General features: G+C 43.4%; 1 protein-coding gene across 1 annotated transcript in view; it reads left to right on the top strand.

Moving 5' to 3' along the window:
• The window catches only part of CLIC4 (chloride intracellular channel 4), a 95,294-nt gene that overhangs the window by 28,030 nt on the left and 44,717 nt on the right, over positions 1-22,547 (top strand). The window contains exon 2 of the mRNA XM_060258087.1: positions 12,388-12,497. Within this exon, the coding sequence (XP_060114070.1) occupies positions 12,388-12,497 (110 nt within the window). The remainder of the gene's footprint in view (positions 1-12,387; positions 12,498-22,547) is intronic.

Below are 22,547 nucleotides of genomic sequence, written 5' to 3'. Positions count from 1 at the left end.
CTGATTTGTTCTCAATTCCCTTCCTAATAATTCCCAGCATGGCGTTGGCCTTTTTTTTATTGCAATCGCATACTGTCTTGACATTTTCAGTGAGTTATCTACCATGACCCCACGATCTCTCTCTTGGTCAGTCTCTGCCAGTTCACACCCCATCAACTTGTATTTGTAGCTGGGATCCTTGGCCCCAATGTGCATTACTTTGCACTTGGCCACATTGAACCTCATCTGCCACGTTGATACCCACCCACCCAGCCTCAACAGATCCCTTTGGAGAGCCTCACAATCCTCTCTGGTTCTCGCCACCCTGAACAATTTAGTGTCATCTGCAAACTTGGCCACTTCACTGCTCACTCCCAACTCCAAATCATTTATGAACAAGTTAAAGAGCATGGGACCCAGTACTGAGCCCTGCGGCACCCCACTGCTTACTGTCCTCCACTGCGAAGACTGCCCATTTATACTCACTCTCTGCTTCCTATTAATCAGCCAGTTTTTGATCCACAAGAGGACCTGTCCTTTTACTCCATGACTCTCGAGCTTACTAAGGAGCCTTTGATGAGGAACTTTATCAAAAGCTTTCTGGAAGTCAAGGTAAACAACATCTATTGGGTATCCTTTGTCCACATGTTTGTTCACCCCCTCAAAGAAATGTAAGAGGTTAGTGAGGCAAGATCTTCCCTTACAGAACCCATGCTGAGTCTTCCTCAATAACCGTGTTCATCAGTGTGCCTTCATTCTTGCTGCATCCTTGAATTCAAATTCATGCAGGCTTGAAGCTCACTAGGTAGCTTTGGCTAAGCCATTACCTCTCAGGGTTGTAGCTTAGCCAAAGCTACCTAGTGAGCTTCAAGTGTGTGTGTGAATTTGAATCGGGGTCTCCGAGATCAGAAACCATGAGTGGTGTCCTGTCAGAAAATACAGAGTGTACCCTAAATACAGTATGAGTGCTTGGTATACCCTAAGTGAGATGAACCATCCCACCTGATTTGCAGAAAGATAGCTGAAGGTTCCATGCGTTTATTTTGCTACTAAAGATGATATCCTTCTGTCCACCAAATAAATTACTGTGTGCTTCTAGTGCTTCAGATGTTTGCCAAATCAGAATTGGCAGTTATGACTTGTGGTGTTTAGACAGTAAGAATGCCCACAGGGCCCATTTTTAATTTTAATTGTACAGTGCTTTGTTCAGAAAGCACTTCAGAAATATTGCAGTAATCCAGCCTTTTCCCCTGAGGCATGACGCTGAATATTCAAGAGACTCTTAACCAATAATTTCAATTGTGCATTTGTTATCATGTGAGATCTTCCCTTGGGCTAGTGCTGCCGTTGAAGGTAAATGACCGCTTTAAAAAAACCCCTTTGCTGTGTAAAAAAGAGATACAAAAGTTTAGGTACTTCCTCCCTCACGGATTGCATCCTAGGTCTCTTGTGTTTTCCTCGCCTATTTCCTTTTTGTAGCTTAGAAGTGAAGGGATTGTGTGCTTGTGGCAGACTGTAGTTTGTGGTCTCACCTGAATAGGAATGGGCATAAACCATTGGCATGTGGTTTGTATTGGCACGTGGCTGTTCTGCAAATTAAATCAAATGGGGAGGTTCACTTGCAAACCGAATGAATTTGTGGCCCTGCAAACCCTATTGAAAGGGATTTCGGTCCCTTTAAACAGGGTTTGCAGAAAGCCCAAAAAGCAGATAGGTGGCAGGGAGCAAGCTGCTCTCCATCATTCAACTGTTTTTGCAGCTTTCCCAGGGAACAGAACAGTAAGTCCCTGCCTTCTGCTCTGTCCACAAACCACCACAAATTGCTTTAAAATCATGCAAGTTTGTGATGGTAGACTCATCATGAACTTTGTTTTGTGAACCATGAACAGGGCAAAATTCATGATGAATTTTTTTGTTATGGTTCGGTTCATGCCCATCCCTACAACTGAATCTCAAACTACGGTTTGCTTTCATTCCTCCAAAGCATGGCTTAATCATTATTAAGGAGGCAGGGAAGAGAGCATGGCTCCCCAAAGACTTTCAGGGCTCACTTCCATATGTGAATGCAGCTGCTGAATCACTATTTTGTCACAATGTAATCTCCCAGAACTATTCTACTGCTATCAAGAATTGCTGTGCAGGCCCATGTTGCATAGATGAACATGGACCGATGCTGTATACAGTCTTCTCCTCCCTCAAGCTTTGTTTTGTATCATTTAAATCTTTTTAAGTATCTCCTGAAAATGGTTAGATTTTTCCTGCTGTGTTGCTGAACTGTAGGAGCCTTTAAGCAAAAAATGGCCACAAAAATCTTACTGTGCGCACATTTGACTGCTCCCCCTCCAAGCTTTTAAGAATTGCAAGCGGTGAAAAATGTGAAGCAGCTCTTAAGGTGTGAGAGAAATCAATGGGATAGTCCTAGTAATGGGCATGCTATAGCAAGCGGTTATACATTCTGGCATACAAGCAGCTATTCATAGGAAGCATCTGTGAGAAAAGATACATGGCAATGAATTCTGTAAGTGTTTGTATAGATTTAGACTCTTTTTGTTTTGCTTTGCACAAAGTCCTTTTGTTCGTAACTGTGTGCACTGGCAGTTTCTGCTGTCTGGTCCAGCAAAATGTTGTCATTCCTGTGTTGTCATGGCTCATCTTGAAGTTGTATTTTTGTATTAAATCTGCCTTAGCTTACAAAGGGTCAAAGCGAGTCTTTGTTTAGCATAGTTTCCCAGATATTGATGAAACTGGGGGAGGGAAGGACCTGAAGAGGTGTAAGCTAACAATTTTGAATAAAACTGCATGCAATACTTATGTGTATTGGTGGTGGTACTGGTTCCATATTGCTAATTAGAAATACACTGTTCTTTGTTCTGCTGGCTTAAACCTTTCACTAGGATGGCTGTGTTCTGCAAAAGACTGTGCTACTCTTGCATTGTTTATTTAAATAAAACATGTATATTGCTTCCCATAGAAATGTACATTATCTTCTGCTCTTAATCAGGCAAATGTGTAGATCAAGGTGCCTCAGCCTTTTCAAGCTTATGGGCATCTTTGGAATTCTGGCAGGGTAGAGAGTGCAGCCACAAAATGGCTGCTGTAGGAGGTGGAGCCAACTACATAACAACTGCCACAGGAGGCAGAGCCAATCACAGAATGTCAGGAAATGTGCTTATTCATAATTCTAATGGTAACTCTGCAACATTTCTGGCAGAATCTCCGTGTAACAGGATACCTTTTAAAATGTACACAATAACACAGTGAAATCCTTGTTCTGTGGCTGAAGCCACTTTTTAAAAAATAGTCACATTCAGTTAGAAGCCCTGCTAGAGAAAAGCCCAACCTGACCCTTCCCGCTTCTTAAAAAAATTCTTGGCAGGCACCATAGTACCTACTGGCAGAATTCATAGAGATAGATTGAGACAGATAACCATGTTTGTAACAGAAAAGTCTAGTAGCACCTTAAAGACAAAATTTGTGGTAGGGTATATGAAGAAGTCGGAAGGTATCTGAAGAAGTGAGCAGTGACTCATGAAAACATAAACCCTACCACAAATGTTGTTAGTCTTTAAGGTGTTACTGAACTCTTTACTTTTCTATTAATTCATAGGGTGTTAATTCTTTTCTGTTAATTCTCATAGGGTTGCCATAAGTTGGAAACAACTTGATGGCACTTACACGTGTATGTGCATCACGTAATGACAAAAAGTTGGTGAAATAATAGGGCTTTATTTCTGCATTTCAGATCATGGGTGTCTAAGGCCAAGCTAGACTTAAATGAAACACGATATAGCACTCTGGTCTTCACTAGGCAGGAAAAGGCATTTCTTGGGGGACATTTGTTATGTGAGAAGCAGAAAGGGATCTGAGGTCTTTTCCCGACCTGCTGGTTATCTGGTCCACATTAGCAAAGATCCAAAAAGTCACAGGGAGGGGCAGATGATTTTCTGGGGCAAGGACATTGGTAAGGAAAGGGTCTTTGTCATGGCATGTTTTGGATCTTGTTCATGTTTTCAGGCTTTTTCTGCTTAAGGAAAAAAGGGCAATTGTGCACATATCTGCATATGTAAAGTCTAATTTGATTCTGATAATGCTTGTTGTTTTGGCCAAGCAATATACTTGACATAAGCTTTAGAATGTGACTGAATTAGCTGCTGCTTCTGGTACTGGGAGTTCTCATTTCAGATTTAGAACTCAGAGAAGACAAGGACTAACTCAGGAGTAAGATGGATTTGTAGAAGCTGAGACTTGGCAGGCAGTTTTTCCAGCATTCAAGTTGACATTGCTGTTCTTCTGCAAAGGCTGGGCTTTGTGACCTTCAGCTTCCAGCTTGTGTATTTCTGCAGAACTGAGGTTGTTGTTGTCCCCCCCCACCAAAAAAAAAGAGGTTTTATCAGTAGTGACCTCATATGTCATGAACGTTTCACTCTTGCCTTTTTAAATGTTTTGTAGACTTCAGCTATTTGCACAAAGAAAAGAAGTGAAATGGAAACAGTCTCTCATGGAAACTTAGTATACAGTGCTGGCATAAGGCTCTGGTAATCCCTCTAGGGCAAACCTGGGCAGTATAATAAAAAGTAGAGACATCACCCTGCCAATAAAAGTCCGTATAGTCAAAGCGATGGTATTCCCAGTAGTAATGTTATGGCTGTGAGAGCTGGACCATAAGGAAGGCCGAGTGCAGAAGAATAGATGTTTTTGAGATGTGGTGCTGGAGAAGACTCTTGAGAGTCCCTTGGACTGCAAGAAGATCTAGTCAGTGAGTCCTAAGGGAAATCAACCCAGACTGTTCCCTGGAAGGTCAGATGCTGAAGCTGAAGCTCAAATACTTTGGCCACCAAATGAGAAGGGAGCACTCACTGGAGAAGATCCTGGTGCTGGGAAAGACAGAAGGCAAAAGAAGAAGGGGACGGCAAAAGATGAGATGGCTGGACAGCGTTACTGATGTCAAAAACATGAATTTGAGCAGACTTTGGAGGATGGTGGAAGACAGGAGGGCTTGGCGTGACTTTGTCCATGGAGTCGCGGAGAGTCTGACTCGACTTTGCGACTGAACATCAGCAACAATCCCTCTAGACTTGCTAGTCAGCCTTGTTGGTGTCAGTTGAGTCCAAAGAGTATGCAGGGTGTAAGTGAAATGGAAGCAGTGCTCAGTTCTGAAGAGAAAAGGTCTAGGCTGTAAAATTAAGTAGCAGGTTCTGGGCAAGTTGGATCCCTACTCTATTAGAACTTAAGAGCAGCCTTGCTGGATCACACCAGTGGTCCATCAAGTCTCAACATCCTGTTTTACACACTTGCTAACCAGTTATTCTGAAGGGCCGATAGGGCATAGAGGCCAAGACTTCCCCTGATGTTGCCTCTTGGCACTCATATTCAGAGGCTGACTAATTTATACTGGAATAGAGGATGCAGCAGCAATTAGATTGATAGGTTGTTTCCTTTGCAGAGACTCTTCCACCGCTGCAGCAGCATCCTCCAGAAATAATCCTTTGTTCATAACCAAAGGCAAGTGACTTCTGTTAACATGAGACAAAAAAAATGTTTGTAGTTTAATTTTGTACATATAAGATACTGCCTTATACTGAATCGGACCATTGTTCTGTCAGGGTCAGTATTATCAGGGGGGGTTTTTTTGAGCAAGAATGCACAGGAACGCAGTTTTGGCTGGCTCGGTGTTAGGGGGTGTGGCCCAATATACAAGCAAGTTCCTGCAGAGCATTTTCTACAAAAACAAAAAAAGCCCTGAGTACTATCTACTTAGACCAGGGGTCCTCAAACTACGGCCCGCGGGCCAGATGCAGCCCGCTGAGGACGTTTATGCGGCCCGCCGGGTTATGGCAAAATCAGACCGGAAGTGACGTTCGACCTAAACTCGCGTTAGCAACGCACACTTCCGGCACTGGGCTGAGGCGGCGGAGACAGAGTGTGAGGCGATACCGAGGTGAGGTGAGTTCCCAGGCCGGGGTGTGTGGTGTGGGGAAGGGAGAGAGATGCAGAAGACGGAGAACTGACGGCCCGCAGCCTTGTACAGTAACGGCAGCCACCACAACAGTCCGGCCCTCCAACAGTCTGAGGGACAGTGAACTGGCCCCCTATTTAAAAAGTTTGAGGACCCCTGACTTAGACTGTCTGCAGCTCTCAAGAGTCTCAGGATGAGGTGTTTCTCATCATCCTAATAAATTAGAGCTGCTGAGGATTGAACTAGAAACTTTATGTCAATCAGGTGTTCTGCCACTGAGCCGTGACTCTTCCCCCTCAGGCACGAGATGTATAATGTGTCTTCCATATTCTTGGATTTCTAATAAGACAGTATCAAAAGTGGACTGCAATCTGTAGCTGAAAACTCCACACAGGAGAACGGTTTCTTACCCTTTTGGGGGAACTGTAGAGAAGGAATAAACCATTGAAGTCCTTTTAACTGAATTCACAAGGATAAAAACAAGCAACGAAAGCAATTTCTGACGCTGACTGTTCCAGACTGCTTCATGCAGTCTTACAAAAACACACCTGTGGCTTCGGGCTGAAAAAACAGAGGGATCACTAGTTTTAGCAAATGCACGTGGTTAATGCAACTCAGTGGAAAGTGTTCAAGAACTGCTTGAAGAAAATGTTGTAATAGAAAGGGTAGCTAGATTTGGATGAATTCATGCTTGCTGGGAACAGCCTTATCAATTCCATAATTAGCACTTGATTTTTAAGATATATTGGGGGAGGTAGGAAATAGCATAAAGGGGAGAAGACATGTAAAACACTTTCTTCAAGAAGGACTCTTCTTGGTCCCCCCAGCTGATCACTCCAGCATAGGGATGCCAACAACCTGGAGGAAATATCCTACCCCCTTAACAGAGGCTCAGTGTGACACTATCTACCTTCACGTCATGAAAATGTTCTCTTGCCCCTTTCTACACAGGAAGTCTCTGTTAAAGGGGCAGAGCTCCACCCCCCCCACCCCCCCCCCCCCGGTTGCTGGCAACCCTGCTTGGCCATATTGTCTCAGAATTCCATAGGTCAAGGGAGCTGTTCCCATCTGCCCCCAATTCTGGGTGGCACTTAATACTTTGGGAAAATGAAGTGGATTGAAAATATATAGTTTCCTGCATCCCAAACTGCAGTGTGTGTGATTGTTTTGCAGGGTTGTGATTTGATGCACTCAATTAGCAGGGATGCCCTGAACATGAAAAATGTGCCTTTTTGTGCAGAAATTTAGCATCTATGACTAGCTTGACCTGCTCTGTGCTTTGATCAGCCAGCTGTTTAATGTTAATTCTTAATCTGTGCAAGTCTGCTATCTGCTTTAGTATGAGAGTGAGTCTATCAGCACTCCCAAAATATCTTCTGCTACCCTTTTGTCTGATGCCTTGGCACTCCCTCCCTGGTTTATTGGAGACACTAAATATTTTGATTCCATTTACTCATCATTAAGGAGAGCCTAATAAGGAAAATGTATTTAAAATTAATAGACTTCCTGAATTTCCTAAGACTGCTCTTTCCTTTCTTCTCATTGAAGAAGCCAGGAATTCAGGAGATTGCTTCTAGAAAGAATGTAGATAAAAGTCAATTAGCTTCTTGTGCCTTGCAGCTTTACACAGGGTTTCAACTTTCCAAGGCTTACCTAACAGTTCTGTTGTATGTTGCCGTTGGTCCATAAGTGAACTCATATTTCTGTTGCTGGGCTATCTTGTGCTTCCCTTTGGCTATATTGCTTTCTATCCTAGTTGCACTGGCTGAGATCCTGCTTTCTGCAGCTTTCTTGTATCATTCTTAGGTGTTATATTTTTAAGCAACTGTGTGTTACCCCCTTCTTGAGTCACATGGATTTCTCAAAGGATTTCTTGAAAGGCATGCAACTGGAAAAACAAGTGGCAATCGTGGTAGAGTGCTCAATTAAAATTCTCGCCGAACAATTTTGTTGCATACCTAGTTGCATTCTTATTTTGGTTTTCCCTTCCCAAGTTCAGTCTTATTGTTTTTTAAAAGGACTCCAAGCTCAGTAAATGTAAAAGCAAAATGAATGTCCTAATTTATGTGAGAGAGCTTAGGTTGAGCGAATGACACCTTGAACTTAATATGAACATATGAAGCTTTCCTGTACTAAATGGTAGTGGTCCTAATTGCCCAAACTAGCCTGATCTTATCAGAACTCAGAAGTTAAGCAGGGTCTGATGGATGGGAAACCATGAAGATTTGGGCCTGCTATGCAGAGGAAGGCCCTCTGCTCATTATTTGCCAGTGCAGAGGAAGGCCCTCAGCTCAACTTTTGCCTATGCAGAGAAAGGCAGTATGTGCTCATGTATCGCCTATTCAGAGGAAGGCCCTCTGTTCATCTTTTGCCTATGCAGAGAAAGGCAGTATGTGCTCATGTATCGCCTATTCAGAGGAAGGCCCTCTGCTCAACTTTTGCCTATGCAGAGAAAGGCAGTATGTGCTCATGTATCGCCTATTCAGAGGAAGGCCCTCTGTTCATCTTTTGCCTATGCAGAGAAAGGCAGTATGTGCTCATGTATCACCTATACAGAGGAAGGCCCTCTGCTCAACTTTTGCCTATGCAAAGAAAGGCAGTATGTGCTCATGTATCGCCTATTCACAGGAAGGCCCTCTGTTCATCTTTTGCCTATGCAGAGAAAGGCAGTATGTGCTCATGTATCGCCTATTCAGAGGAAGGCCCTCTGCTCAACTTTTGCCTATGCAGAGAAAGGCAGTATGTGCTCATGTATCACCTATACAGAGGAAGGCCCTCTGCTCAACTTTTGCCTTGAAAATCCCATGCGCTTGAACTTCATACAGTCATGACTCAATGGTACACTTCTTTTTAATACCAAGTCAAATCATTGGTCTGCCTAACTCATATTGTCTACTTAGCAGCTCTTCTGCACACAAAGCAGGTACTCTGCCACTGAATCCCAGCCTGGAGCTTTACGGATAGGCAAGGGCAGGAAGTTTTGGACCATATCCAAACCAATCTATCCACCGAATATTAACTCCTGTAAAAAACAACAACAACATATACTTAGAACCACCTTGAACTACCAGCTCTTGGTTTTGCCTGTTGGTAGTTCAGTTTTAAATGTCACGGAGGTGCTCTTTGGATATTCTGCAAGTTACGATACCTCCCTACCTTTGTGTAGCTTCTGGGTTGCTAGAAGGACTTCCACATAACCCAGTCTTGTGGACAGAGCCAAGCTAAGCATGGAATGGCAGGTTCCCGCATTTGAGATGTTTTCTTCAGAAAGTCTGTCTTGCTCTTAGAACCACGTGGGTAGCTGTGTTGGGCTGAAGGAGCACAACAGAGTTTGAGTCTAAAAACCAACCAAGTTTTATTCTGTATGCTTTCGTGTGCACACACACTTCTTCAGATATCTGAATCTTATACTTAGAATAAAACTTTGTTTGTCTTGAAGGTGCCACCAGACTCAAACTTGGTTCTGTCTTTCTCTTAGTTATTGCCCATGGTAGGGAAGTCTCTTGTATTTCTGCCTGATCTTATTGCTGTATTGAGATACAAAATAAGGAAATCACTTTACTGTTAAAATGCACTGCTAGCTGCATAAATGTTAACTTTTTAGACATAAAGCACTTTAGAAAATTGGATTATTGGTCTGTAAGATGAAAAGTTCTCTTAGGCCTATGACAGTTTTTCCCCATATCGTTGCTCATGAAAGCCTTTGTAAACCCTGTTTGTTTTTGTTTTGTTTGTTGTTGTAAGGAAATCTCTGTGACATGCAGTTTAACTGTTTTGAAGACTTTGAAGACTGGCAGAACTAACTCACAGGTTGTCCTTTGATTTGCCAAGTCCCTGCACTTTGTGTTAATTCTCTTTTAATCATAATCTAAAATCTGTCCCCCCCACCCTTTTTTCCTTGTACTGCTACCCCCCTGACAAACGAGTGTAGCTTGCAGTATTTGTACAGATTTTAGAAAAGGAAGATATTGGATTTATACCCCACCCTTCACTTCCCAACAGAGTCTCAGAGCAGTTTATAATCTCCTTCCCCTTCCCTTCCTCACAACAGACGCCCTATAAGCAATGTTCTGTCTAAGCTGCAGAGTCTTGTGAGCAAAAATTCCTCTTTGTGAGCTGCTGCATAAATTAGTGTGCTCTGGGGTCATCCTTCCTGAGAGAAGACAAAAATATGTGAGCTGGAGGCTAAAAATCTGTGAGCAAGCTCATACTAACTCAGCTTAGAGGGAACACTGCCTATAAGGTAGCAGGGGCTGAGAGCTCTGTTGGAAACTGCTTTTGAGCAGAACAGCTCTGAGAGAGTTATGACTGACCCAAGGTCTCTCCAGTAGTTGCATGTGGGAGGAGTGGGGAATCAAACTTGGTTCTCCCAGATAAGAGTGTGCACTTAACCACTACACCAAACTGACGCTCTCTCATAGTATTCCAGCATCAAGTTTTCAAAATGCCACTTGAATGTAATCCGCTGCTTGACAAAATCCTTTTGAGCCGTGAATCCAAAATGTATGGCATTCCTGTGATGTTCTTTTTGCAGTATGTGATCAGAATATTTTGGGTCACTTTGAAGAACAGCAGTGGAAAATTAGGGTTTGTAGAATCTTTCGGGCTTAAGTGCCGTGTTCTACTGGAGAAAGTTTTTCTTCCAGACGTTTCGTTCTCAGCTGCGGAGAACATCCTCAGTGGCGTTGCAGCCGGAGCAGGCGCTCTGACCTTCTTGGCTGCTGTGCGTTGAGTGATAACAATGGAAAAGACAGCATAGACACACAATTATTTTTCTCTTTGAAGGGAAACCTTCTTTCCAGAACTAGGTCTGAATTATATTTTGCATTCAGATTACTGTTTTACTGTTTGGTAAGAGATGGAATTACTATGTATATGGAAAGTACCTTGTCTGTTAAACTGGAAGCAAATGCTGATTTGGATTTGTATTCCGTAAAGCTGCCATTTGGGTAGGGCAAGTTTGCTACTTTAGAACTGGGTCTGCTTAACAAACGTTGAATTCCATAAATGCTCTTGAATGCTTTACATCTGCAAACAATTAGGGTTAAAATAGTTTTCTCCCCGACTTTCCTAGAACAGTAAAGCTTTCTCCTTTTGAGAAAGAGTTTGCAGTAAATGATCTCCATCAGCTATACCATGAGTTATAGAATCATGGAACTATAAGGGAGCAGGATCAGAATTGTGGAGCTTTAAGGGAGCAGAATCATCACTTAATTGTGACCTTGGCTGAGATAAGAGATTACCAGACTAATGAGGGGTCACTGTTTACCAGTTCTTAGGTGACTGGAAGAAGTAGGACATGAGTAAATAACATACAAGCCAGATGTCATGAGCAGGTGATCTTTTATGTGTTAAATTTCACACCTCCCCAAGCTGCCTTATATAGCTTGTATTCTGCGCGCTAAATTTGGAAATTCAGGCTTCTGAGTTTTAATACTTTTTGCTTATTGCTTCAGCTCTTAATCTCATCTAAATAAAGATGCTCCGTAGTTCACATACTACATTTCCTCTTAGTAATGAAACATTTGTCAACACCTTGCAGGTTCAAGCTATTTATTATGGCTTTAATTGTATTCTCCCTTTGGGAGGGGATGCAGCCTTTTTTCTTTTCGGTGCTGGATCAGGAAGGGCAAGGTACTTCCTGAGAAACTTAGTGTCTTGGGATAACCACAGTAACAAATACATGGTCTTCTAGACAGATATGGAACACCATGTTGCCCATGTTGGAGGAGCTGCTGACTGACTTCTGGGCAGATTCAAAATCCTAGTTTTTACCTTTGGATCCCTTAATGGCCAAAGGGATCCCAGGGTATTTAAGATTGCCTGCTCCCGTATTTATATAAATTTGGTATTAATCTGTGTGCCAGTTGATCACCTTTGAAAACCTGGTTCTGTCAGTATTTATCTTTTTTTTTTTTTTGTTATATCCAAATTTCCAGAGCTGGTTGGCTGAGCTTGTGAAATTCGGCATCAGGTTAAAAATTCTTTTAAAAACCCCCAAACTTGGGCTTTTTGTATGTTTGTGTTAACCTGCACTTAAACGTTGCCCCTAGGTTTTTTCTTCTTTTATACTGGTTTTATGGCATGAACCAAGATTGTTTCAAGGAGAAAATGTTAATATGACAGTTGCAGGAAGATGCTCTTGAGAGGGTTGTATATGATGTGGTTGGTTATTTTCCTCAGAGTTTTTGTTGAGTTGGGGTTCAGTCTCAGTATCCAGGGTTGCCCTGAAGCTGCTAAAATGGGTCTGTTCAAAATACTTTGGGTTCCGGGCAGACTTTCCAGAGACTGAAAGCTTTTGGCCTTCCTGCCCAATAAGACTTGACTCACTTTCTTCAAGAAAAACAGTTCAGCATTATCGACATGTTCTGACAGTTGTCCTGTTGAATTGCTCTGGTTATCTGCAAACCTGGTGCATTCCTACTAATGGGTTTCCCCTCCTTTTTCCACAGGCTGGCAGTGATGGAGAAAGCATAGGAAACTGTCCCTTTTCTCAGAGGCTCTTCATGATCCTTTGGCTCAAAGGTGTGGTGTTTAGTGTTACGACAGTTGACTTGAAAAGGTAGGAAAAGTACAATTTTGTGATACCCTTCTTCCAAATCTGGTTGTGCAAGGGGTTGATTTCCTTTCACACAGAGAAGAGTTTTGAAGTTTGATTCCCATAGTTCTCATTGTTACAGGCAGGAGATCCTTCCCTCTTTATAAATGTGACAGACTTCTTGGTTCGTTCAATCACAAATAATGTCTCTGAATCATCAGTGGGATGCTTATGAAATCCTGTTTTTGTCTGGCTACAATTTTTGTGAGGGTGAGCCCATATTTGATCATGGGACTAGAATGTATTAGGATTAAACTAAAATAGCACAAAACAGTGAGCACAAACTTAATCTAGATATCTATCAGGCAGGAAGTTTAGCCAAAAAAGGGTGAGAAACGCTTTAGGGCATGATAGAAGGCTCAGTGCGTTGGCTGAGCTGGCCAGGGAGCCTTGTTGCAACAAGAAAATCTTCAGATATGTGAGGAGCAAACATAAGTTGTTGCTGTTACTACCACCACCACTACTACTACTACTACTTTGCCATTAGGTCATGGCTGATTTATGGGGACCCCAGAAGGTTTCCAAGGCAAGAGATGTTCAGAAGTGGTTTGCCATTGCGCATCTCTGCATAACAACCATGGACTCCCTTGGTGGTCTCCCATCCAAATAACCAAAACTGACCCTGCTTAGCTTCTGAGGTCTAATGAGATCAGACTACCCTGGGCTATATATATATAAAAATTTTTGCCACTGTGTGACACAGAGTGTTGGACTGGATGGGCAATTGGCCTGATCTAACATGGCTTCTCTTATGTTCTTATGTGACACAGAGTGTTGGACTAGATGGGCCATTGGCCTGATCCAACATGGCTTCTCTTATGTTCTTATGTGACACAGAGTGTTGAACTGGATGGGCCATTGGCCTGATCTAACATGGCTTCTCTTATGTGACACAGAGTGTTGGACTGGATGGGCCATTGGCCTGATCTAACATGGCTTCTCTTATGTTCTTATGTGACACAGAGTGTTGGACTGGATGGGCCATTGGCCTGATCTAACATGGCTTCTCTTCTGTTCTTATGTGACACAGAGTGTTGGACTGGATGGGCCATTGGCCTGATCTAACATGGCTTCTCTTATGTTCTTATGTGACACAGAGTGTTGGACTGGATGGGCCATTGGCCTGATCCAACAGGGCTTCTCTTATGTTCTTCTGTGACACAGAGTATTGGACTGGATGGGCCATTGCCTGATCCAACAGGGCTTCTCTTATGTTCTTCTGTGACACAGAGTGTTGGACTGGATGGGCCATTGGCCTGATCCAACATGGCTTCTCTTATGTGACACAGAGTGTTGGACTGGATGGGCCATTGGCCTGATCCAACATGGCTTCTCTTATGTGACACAGAGTGTTGGACTGGAGGGGCCATTGGCCTGATCCAACATGGCTTCTCTTATGTTCTTATGTGACACAGAATGTTGGACTGGATGGGCCATTGGCCTGATCTAACATGGCTTCTCTTATGTTCTTATGGCTATCGAAGTCAGGGCATACAATGAGTAGTTTCTTTAAAACAGAGGCCAGGGATGTTGTAGACTTCAGTCCCAGTGCTGTTGCAAAACAAATGTTAAGATGTGTGAGAGGCTCTGAGATGGGGAAGCAAAAAGTGGCAGTTCTCCATTGCTATTCCAACAAAAAGGAAACATGGTAGGGAATCCAAAAAGCCAGTGTGGATGAACAGAGAACTCTGTGATGTGTTGAGGGAGAAAAAGGGAAATGTTCAAGAAATAGTGGTAAAGACATACCTCTAACAAAGAGTATCTGTGGTTTGCTAGGCACTGTAGGTCAGCCATCAGAGAGGTCAAAGCTCACACTGAGCTAAAGTTGGCCAGGGAGCCTTGCTACAACAAGAAAATCTTCAGATATGTGAGGAGCAAAACATAAGATAAAAGAGGCGTTGGGCCCATGGTTGGATGAAAATGGAGAAACTCTGACAGCGGACCGAGCAAAAGCAGAAGGGCGTAATGCCTATTTTGCCTCAGTTTTTCTCCTGAAGAAGAGTACAGACTTATCTAGAGATGGTAGTAGGCGAGGCACAGCATCTGGGCTGCTGGTTGACATGGACAGAGAGGAAGTTGAGAAGCACCTGGCTGCATTGAATGAGTACAGATCCCCTGGGCCAAATGGTATGCACCCAAGAGTGCTCAAAGAACTTTTGAGAGCTTGCAGAGCCTTTATTCATCATCTTCCAGACCTCTTGGAGGACAGGAGATGTGCCACAAGACTGGAGGAGGCAGGTATTATCCCAATTTTCAAAAAAGGGAGGAGGGATGACCCAGGAAACTATAGGCTAGTCAGTCTGATCTCTGTCCCAGGGAAGATACTGGAGCAGATTTTAAAGGGATCGATCTGTGAGCACGTAAAGGACAACTTGGTGATCTGAGGACATCAACACTGATTTGTCCCCAACAGACCAACCTCATTTCCTTCTTTGATTGAGTGATGAACTTAACTGGATTGAGGGAATGCAATTGATGTTGTTCACCTGGATTTCAGTAAAGCTTTTGACAGGTTTCCCCGTGATGTTTTGATAAGTTAAATAGAGGACTGTGGACTGGACTCTAGGATAGTTAGGTGGATAGGGAATCGGTTGGAGAACTGCGCTCAGAGTGGCATTTCATCTGAATTGAAGGAGGTGTCTAGTGGGGTGCCACAGGGTTTGGTTCTGGGCCTGGTACTTTTCAGTATTTTTATAAATGATCTGGATGAGGGTATGGAAGGGGCTACTTGTTAAATTTGCAGATGATACCAAATTGGAAGCATCAGCAAACACACCAGAAGATAGAGAATTCATTGAATTCATGCTAGAAAAGTGGGCAGAAGAGAACAAGATGCCGTTTAAGAGAAGAAAAAATTGAATTTATACCCTGTCCTTCAGTTGGAGTACCACAGTGGTTTACAGTCTCCTTCCCCTTTCCCTCCCCACAACAGACAGCCTGTGAGGTAGGTGGGGTTAAGAGAGCTCTGACAGAAACTGTGTGTAGTTCTGGAGGCCTCGCTTGAAGAAGGCGGCTGACAGATTGGAGTGGGTGCAGAGGAGAGCGATGGGGATGATCAGGGGCCTGGAGACCAAGCCCTATAAGGAACGGCTGAGGGACTTGGGAATGTTCAGTCTGGAGAACAGGAGGTTGGTGAGGGGGACATGATTGCTCTCTTTAAGTGTTTGAAGGACTGTCATTTAGAAGAGGGCAGGGAGCTGTTCCTGTTTGCAACAGAGGATAGGACTTAAAGTAATGGGTTTAAATTAAGGGCTGGATATTAGGGAAAACTTTTTTACAGTAAGAGTTGTTCAACAGTGGAATGAGCTGCTGAGAGAGGTGGTGAACTCCCCCTCACTGGCAGTCTTTAAGTAACAACTGGGCAAACACTTGTCAGGGATGCTGTAGGCTGATCCTGCATTGAGCAGGGGGGGTGGACTAGATGGCCTGTATGGCCCCTTCCAACATTGTAATTCTGTGAATCAAAAGGCAATGCATTCTGTTAAAAAATAATCCAGAGTGCAACACCGTTTAGCTCCAGTGTCCTGAGAACTGAGGTAGTTCTGCTTGAGTAAAGCTCATCGTTTTGAGCCACATAAATCTAGAGAACTGAATCCTTCTAAATGAAACCATGTCATTCTAGTATAATAATAATAATAATAATTTTTTATTTCTATCCCGCCCTCCCCGCCGGAGCAGGCTCAGGGCGGCTCACAACATAAAACATACATTACATCAATTATACTTATAAAACATGGTTAAAACAATTACAGAGTATTAAAATTAACATAACAGTATGGCGTTATAAACAGGTTTCAATAAATTTCAGAAGTAAAAACATTTCAAGAATAAAAGCATTTCTAGCAGCATATCTAGATTTGTCACAGTTTCCCGCTAGTTGAAGGCCATCTTGAAAAGGTGGGTCTTACAGGCCCTACGGAATCCCTCTAAACATCGTAGGGCCCTCACCTCCTCAGGGAGTTGGTTCCACAGTAATGGAGCAGTAATAGAGAAGGCCCGGTCCCGGGTGGCTTTCAGTCTGGCCTCCCTTGGCCCAGGGATATTCAGCTGGTTTTTCCCAGATGACCTCAGTGCCCTCTGGGGCTCATATGGGGAGAGACGGTCCCTTAGGTAGGTAGGTCCTCAGTGCTCAGTGTTTATGGTATCTAATGAATGAATTTTGTTTTTGGAACAAACTACTTGTGCCCCGAGTATAGGTATGTGTGTGTGTGTGTGTGGGGGGGGGGGATGGACTAGTGTGGCTTCTTATTCTGTTATACAGTTTCATTATAGCTCAACTGAATGTATATTACAGTGTGATATGAATATGTATTATTTGGCTTTTTGTTGTGCTGTGTACTGTGATGGAGCTGGTTGATGGAACTCAAGTAATCACTTTTGCTGGCAAGGATCAGTTGTTGGACTTCAAAAATCTGCCAGATTCCTAACAGTACAAAATTTCATGAGCAAGTGTTTGTGGAGCACAGGAAAAAGTTAAATCGTATAAATTCACAGTTCTGTGATGTGAACTTCCTTTTGCAAGACCTTGTTTAATATAGTTGTATGGGAACAAGAGGGTATTTCCAGTCCAATTCCTGTTAGTAGCTATGGACACAAACAAAAAAAATGCATGTTCTTAATGGGGCATGCCAGGCCCCCACCCCACCCCCCACACTGAGTGCTCATATGTTTTCTGCCTCTCTGCAGTCACTAAAGACAGAGGCTTCATTCTTTTCCCCCTTCAGGAATGCAACTTGTGTGCAGGAATTAGACTTCTTTTGTTGATAGGAGCAGGGCTGCAGAGTTGAGTTTGTCTGAGAATTGAGGACAAGTTTGTTTTGAATTTTTAAAAATCCTCTTTGGTAAAAGACTAATCCAGTGGTGTTCTTGGGTTCCTCAGAAACTTATTGGGGTCCTTTGAGAGTGATGTCTGACAAGATTCCTTGAACAAAATAGGAGTCAATAGCACCTTTAAGACCAATGTAGTTTTATTCAGAACGTAAGCTTTCGCGTGCATGCACACTTCTTCAGACGAGGAATGAGGTACAGTAAGCAGAGACACATATAGCTGGTGGGGTTTGGAATGCCAAGTAGTACAAAGTTAAAAACCAATAGCAGAATAGTAAAATTAACAGATTCAGAAACCTTTGATCTGTGTTGTATTAGCGTGGGAAACCATAAAACAGTAACATGTCAGAATGTGAGAATGCCCTGTTAATTATTCCATTGCTAATAAACCTGGGTCAAAAAGAAGGCATTTCTTTCCCAGAAGGTTTTTCCTGTCCGACTAATTTACCTTTTAACATGTAACATAAATATATACATCATTCTAGTTTGCCATTAGGAAAAAAGACATTAAAATATAGTGGAAGATGGTTTTAGTATATGTAATGAGATAAACAGCCAATATCCCTAGTTTGAGTATGTCAATACAAAAAGGTTATTCTGATACACTGTGCTAAAAGAGAAATACATTGGAATACTGTGGATATATCGCCCTACTTGGTGAAAGTAGGTTTAGCATATGTAATGAGAAAAAAACCCAAAACAACAGCTATAGGTGTCTCTGCTTACTGTACCTCATTCCTCGTCTGAAGAAGTGTGCATGCACACGAAAGCTTACGTTCTGAATAAAACTACGTTGATCTTAAAGGTGCAATTGACTCCTATTTTGTTCTACTACTTCAGACCAACACGGCTGCCTATTTGGATCTAAGATTCCTTGAAAGATGGCTTGTCGACTACTGCCAGCCTTCCCCTTCAATGTGCAGCTGCTATGTGTTTGGTGCATTGAAAGGCACCCTCGGTTCACACAGGGTGACAGCAAAGCCCAGTGCTCCCGTGTGCAAGAACATGCTTGGTTTCCCGTATCCTTTCTAATGTACAGAATAAATGGGACCAACTTTACCACTCGATAAAATCTAATAATAAGGCTTTCTGGAGAATCATTTTGGGTAATCAAAAAACCAATTCTGTTACTGACCCAACTTTCTGCGCAAACATGGATTGATTACTTCTCTAACATTTTTGCTGCTCCAGGTGTATCCACTCCCATCTTAGTAAACCCCATAGTTACTGATATGCCGATCTGACCTCTAGTAACTATAGAGGAAATCAGTGATTTATTGAAGGATTTAAAAGCAGGTAAAGCACCGGGCCCTGATGGCCTTCCCGCTGAGGTATTCACAAAGTTTGCTGACTGGTGGCTTTTGCCCCTTGCAAAATTGTTCTCTTTCATTGATCTGCACGGTTCCATCCCAGACTCTTGGCTTGATTCTATAATTATCCCAATTTACAAAAAGGGGGGGTTGGAGTTACCAGAAAATTTCCATCCCGTTAGTTTATTATCTATAGTGGGCAAATTGTATGCCAAACATTTAGATTAACTGACTGGATGCACCTAGATAACATCATAGGTCCTGAACAGATTGGCTTATCCAAAGGCAAATCTGCTATGGACCATTGCTGTACTCTGGCCTTCCTTGCTGATAAATACTTGCATACCGGGACAAAAAAATTATATGCTGCCTTCATTGACCTGAAGGGTGCATTTGATTCAATGGATAGAGCCCAACTATGGATTAAGCTAGGATATCTGGGAATGGACTGTTTCTCTTGAGGAAACTTCATTCCAATACCTTTTGCCAAGTGAAATTTTCTTCTAGTGGTGACTTGACTAGTAAAATCCCAGTGTTAAAGGGGGTTAAACAAGGTTGTGTGCTGGCCCCGCATCTTTTAAATTTATTTTTAACTGACCTGGGACAATTTTTGAACCCTATTAATGGTCATCCACCTAAACTAGCAGGCCGAGCGGTCCCCTTATTACTTTATGCCGATGATACTACCATCCTCTCTTGCACAAGTGTGGACCTGCAAAGGTATTTGAATGCCTTTTATGACTACTGTAATTGTAATTCACTCTCTGTCAATTATGCCAAATCTAAAGTAGTTGTCTTTTCAAATTGCTGGCGCCCAAAGAGATGGTTTATTGGCAACTCAACAATTGAGCAAACAAAAACATTTAAATACTTGGGGATCACTTTTATTCATAAATTAAGCTGGGTTTCACATCGTAACAACACAGTCCACTTGGCTAAATGTTCGGTTGCTCAAATTAAAGTTTTTCTTTGCAAGGGGCAACCAATTAGTTCCGGCGGCAATTAAAGTGTTCAAAGCTAAAATGCTAGTCTATGGTATCCTTATATGGATCTCAGCATTTACCAGGAAAGTGGAGGGCATTCAAGCCTCATTCTTTAGACAAATTCTTGGTATGCCAAAATGTGTGTCCTACTTTACTCTCTGCTCTGAAGCGGGTCAGTCTTTGGTAGAGACAAAAGCCTGGATCACAGTGTTTAAATTCTGGCTCAAAATTCACTTTAGAACAGATCCTAACAATCGTCTGAAAAGAAACCCATATATCTCATCCTGGTCAGCAGTTCTTATGTCCAAACTTAACCAGTTGGGGATAGAGGTTGATGATTTTTTTACATCTGATGAGTCATATATATTCAGATGTATTAAATTGAGATTGTTGGAGTTGGAGGAAACGAAACTACTCCCAACAGACCCTTATATTTGCTCTCCAGTATCCTTAGGTCTTTATGCTTTCTGTGGCAAAATGCCCCATTATCTATCAGACTTAACCATTCCAAGTCATCGCAGGGCATTTATGTTGGCTAGACTAAATGCATTTCCCTCCAAAGTTCTACAAGGGAGATGTCATTGAGTCCCTTTAGGCAACAGACTCTGTTCCTGTGGAGTGAATATTCCCGACTCAATTCAGCATATATTGCTTGATTGTTCCATTTATCATAACCTCCGTAAAGATTTATTTTGCAAGCTTTCTTTCTCCCCAGATTTGTCTATTCTGCCATCCTGTTATTATTTATTGAACGATACTGAGTGGGAGGTTAGCGAGGGTGTGGCAAATTTTTTGGCTGACATCCTTAAATTTAAATCTGACCATGTATGAATGTATCTGTAATCTCGGTTTCATTTTGATTTTGTCTCCAGTGTTTAAATTTTATATCCTGTGTATTTTTATTCACAACTGTTATGCCATTAAAGGTTTGTTATGGTATGAATAAAACTACGTTGGTCTTAAAGATGCAATTGACTCCTATTTTGTTCTACTACTTCAGACCAACATGGCTGCCTATTTGGATCTAAGATTCCTTGAAAGATGGCTTGTCGACTACTGCCAGCCTTCCCCTTCAATGTGCAGCTGCTATGTGTTTGGTGCATTGAAAGGCACCCTCGGTTCACACAGGGTGACAGCAAAGCCCAGTGCTCCCGTGTGCAAGAACATGCTTGATTTCCCCGTATCCTTTCTAATGCACAGTGTTGCTTCAGTGTTCAAATCTGTGCAGAAGGAATTCCCAAAAGTTTATTTTATTTATTTATTTTTGAAATTCCATCCTCCCCATGAGCGGGCTCAGAGTGGTTCTCCGGTGGTCTGGACAGTGGGTCGGTCCGACTACTGGGTATAGGCTCCTCCTCCTCTTCACAGGGTCGGGTCTTCTAAATGATCCGAAGGGGGGGAGTGGCCTATACCTCCCAGCTCCCGCCAGTTTTTTTCCCGGCCCTGCACGAGCAGGACGGTTTTTCTAGCGCTCCTGAAGAAGCGCAGAAGATCCGAAGGAGAAAAATTTCTATTTTAAAACGCTGGAGGCTGGGAGCGTAGGGGCTAGCCCCAACAAACCCGGCAGAAGGGCTCACGCGCAGGACTACTCGCGAGTAGACCCTGCGACGCCGCGGAGAGCGCCGGAAGCGAGCGTGGCCCTGTTAGGCTCCGTTTCCACCCAGACGTGAGTGGAGCGGAGCGGAGAAAGACGGGCGAGTCAGCGACAGCGGGGTAAGTCGTCCCGCGGTGGGGAGGATCAGCGCGGGCGATTCAGAGACTGGGAAAGGGCCCCTTTTACCCAGAACGCTGTTTGCACGCCTGGACCCTGAACTGCCTAGATTACATACCTGGCAGACGGGGAGAGCTTGGATTTGGATGGAGGGGTTTTGCCTGGAGGGTACTGTTTCTTCAGTCAGAGGGCGAAGTTAAGGCTGCTGCCCTCCATTTTGGGTTGTTCCCGCCTTTTTTTGCTAGTGCCTTTGGATTTGGGCACCTTGGAGGGGTTTCGCCTGGAGGGTACTGTTTCTTCAGTCAGAGGGCGAAGTTAAGGCTGCTGCCCTCCATTTTGGGTTGTTCCCGCCTTTTTTGGCTAGTGCCTTTTCCCTCTCACTTCCCTTGTAGGGATCTGGTGTTCCTCAAAATGGCGGCTAGTTCACAAAGCACCCCAAGTGAACTCGATTTGCCTCTGCTTGCAGGAGCCCTGTCACCTCAACAGGAGACTCAGAACCCCGACCTTACAGGGGAGGACGCCAAGTCTAACCTATTACAGTGGCTTAAAAGGGAAATGCTGAAGGAGTTGGGACAGGACTTAAACAGTCAGTGCCAGGACTCCTCTTCTCCTCTGACAAAGCAGAAGAGGCAGGAGGGAAGGAAAAGACGCAGAGACCCCAGCCCTAGTGATACTCTGGGGCAATCGAAGGGCAAGGCTCACCTAGGTCTGGATTCCCCTCTCCTGAGTTCAGCTGAAGAATCAGAGGACTCTGATCAACTATCTGATAAGGAGGAAGGCGAGTTATCGGATGAGGAGGAGGAAAAACCTGACACTGTGCAGTCCAGACTTTTCCCCCTGGAATACTATTCCAAGTTGCTCCCTAAGGTTTTGAGGACCCTTAACTTTGTGGCCACCCCCAAGGAGGATGAGGAGCTGGATCCTGACCTTCCCACAGGCTCAGGGGAAATGATGCCAAAGCTGAGCAGTGCTCAGACAGGGGTTCCCTTGCCTGCGACCTTCTTTGCTCTGGTTAAGGCGGAGTGGGAAAGGCCAGCTAAACCTAAAGCCAACCAACAGGTCATCCCTAAACTTTACTCCCTCATCCCACAGGCCACTAAGAGGCTAAAACTGCCGACAGTGGATGATCCTGTGACTAGCCTGATCTCCAATTCGGTCCTACCCATGGATGCAGATGGTTTAC

This window comes from Heteronotia binoei, chromosome 17, assembly GCF_032191835.1.
Source record: "Heteronotia binoei isolate CCM8104 ecotype False Entrance Well chromosome 17, APGP_CSIRO_Hbin_v1, whole genome shotgun sequence".
Taxonomy (NCBI): Eukaryota; Metazoa; Chordata; class Lepidosauria; order Squamata; family Gekkonidae; genus Heteronotia; species Heteronotia binoei.
The sequence above is the reverse complement of the archived record's forward strand: the minus strand, read 5'-3'. Positions and strand labels throughout refer to the sequence as shown.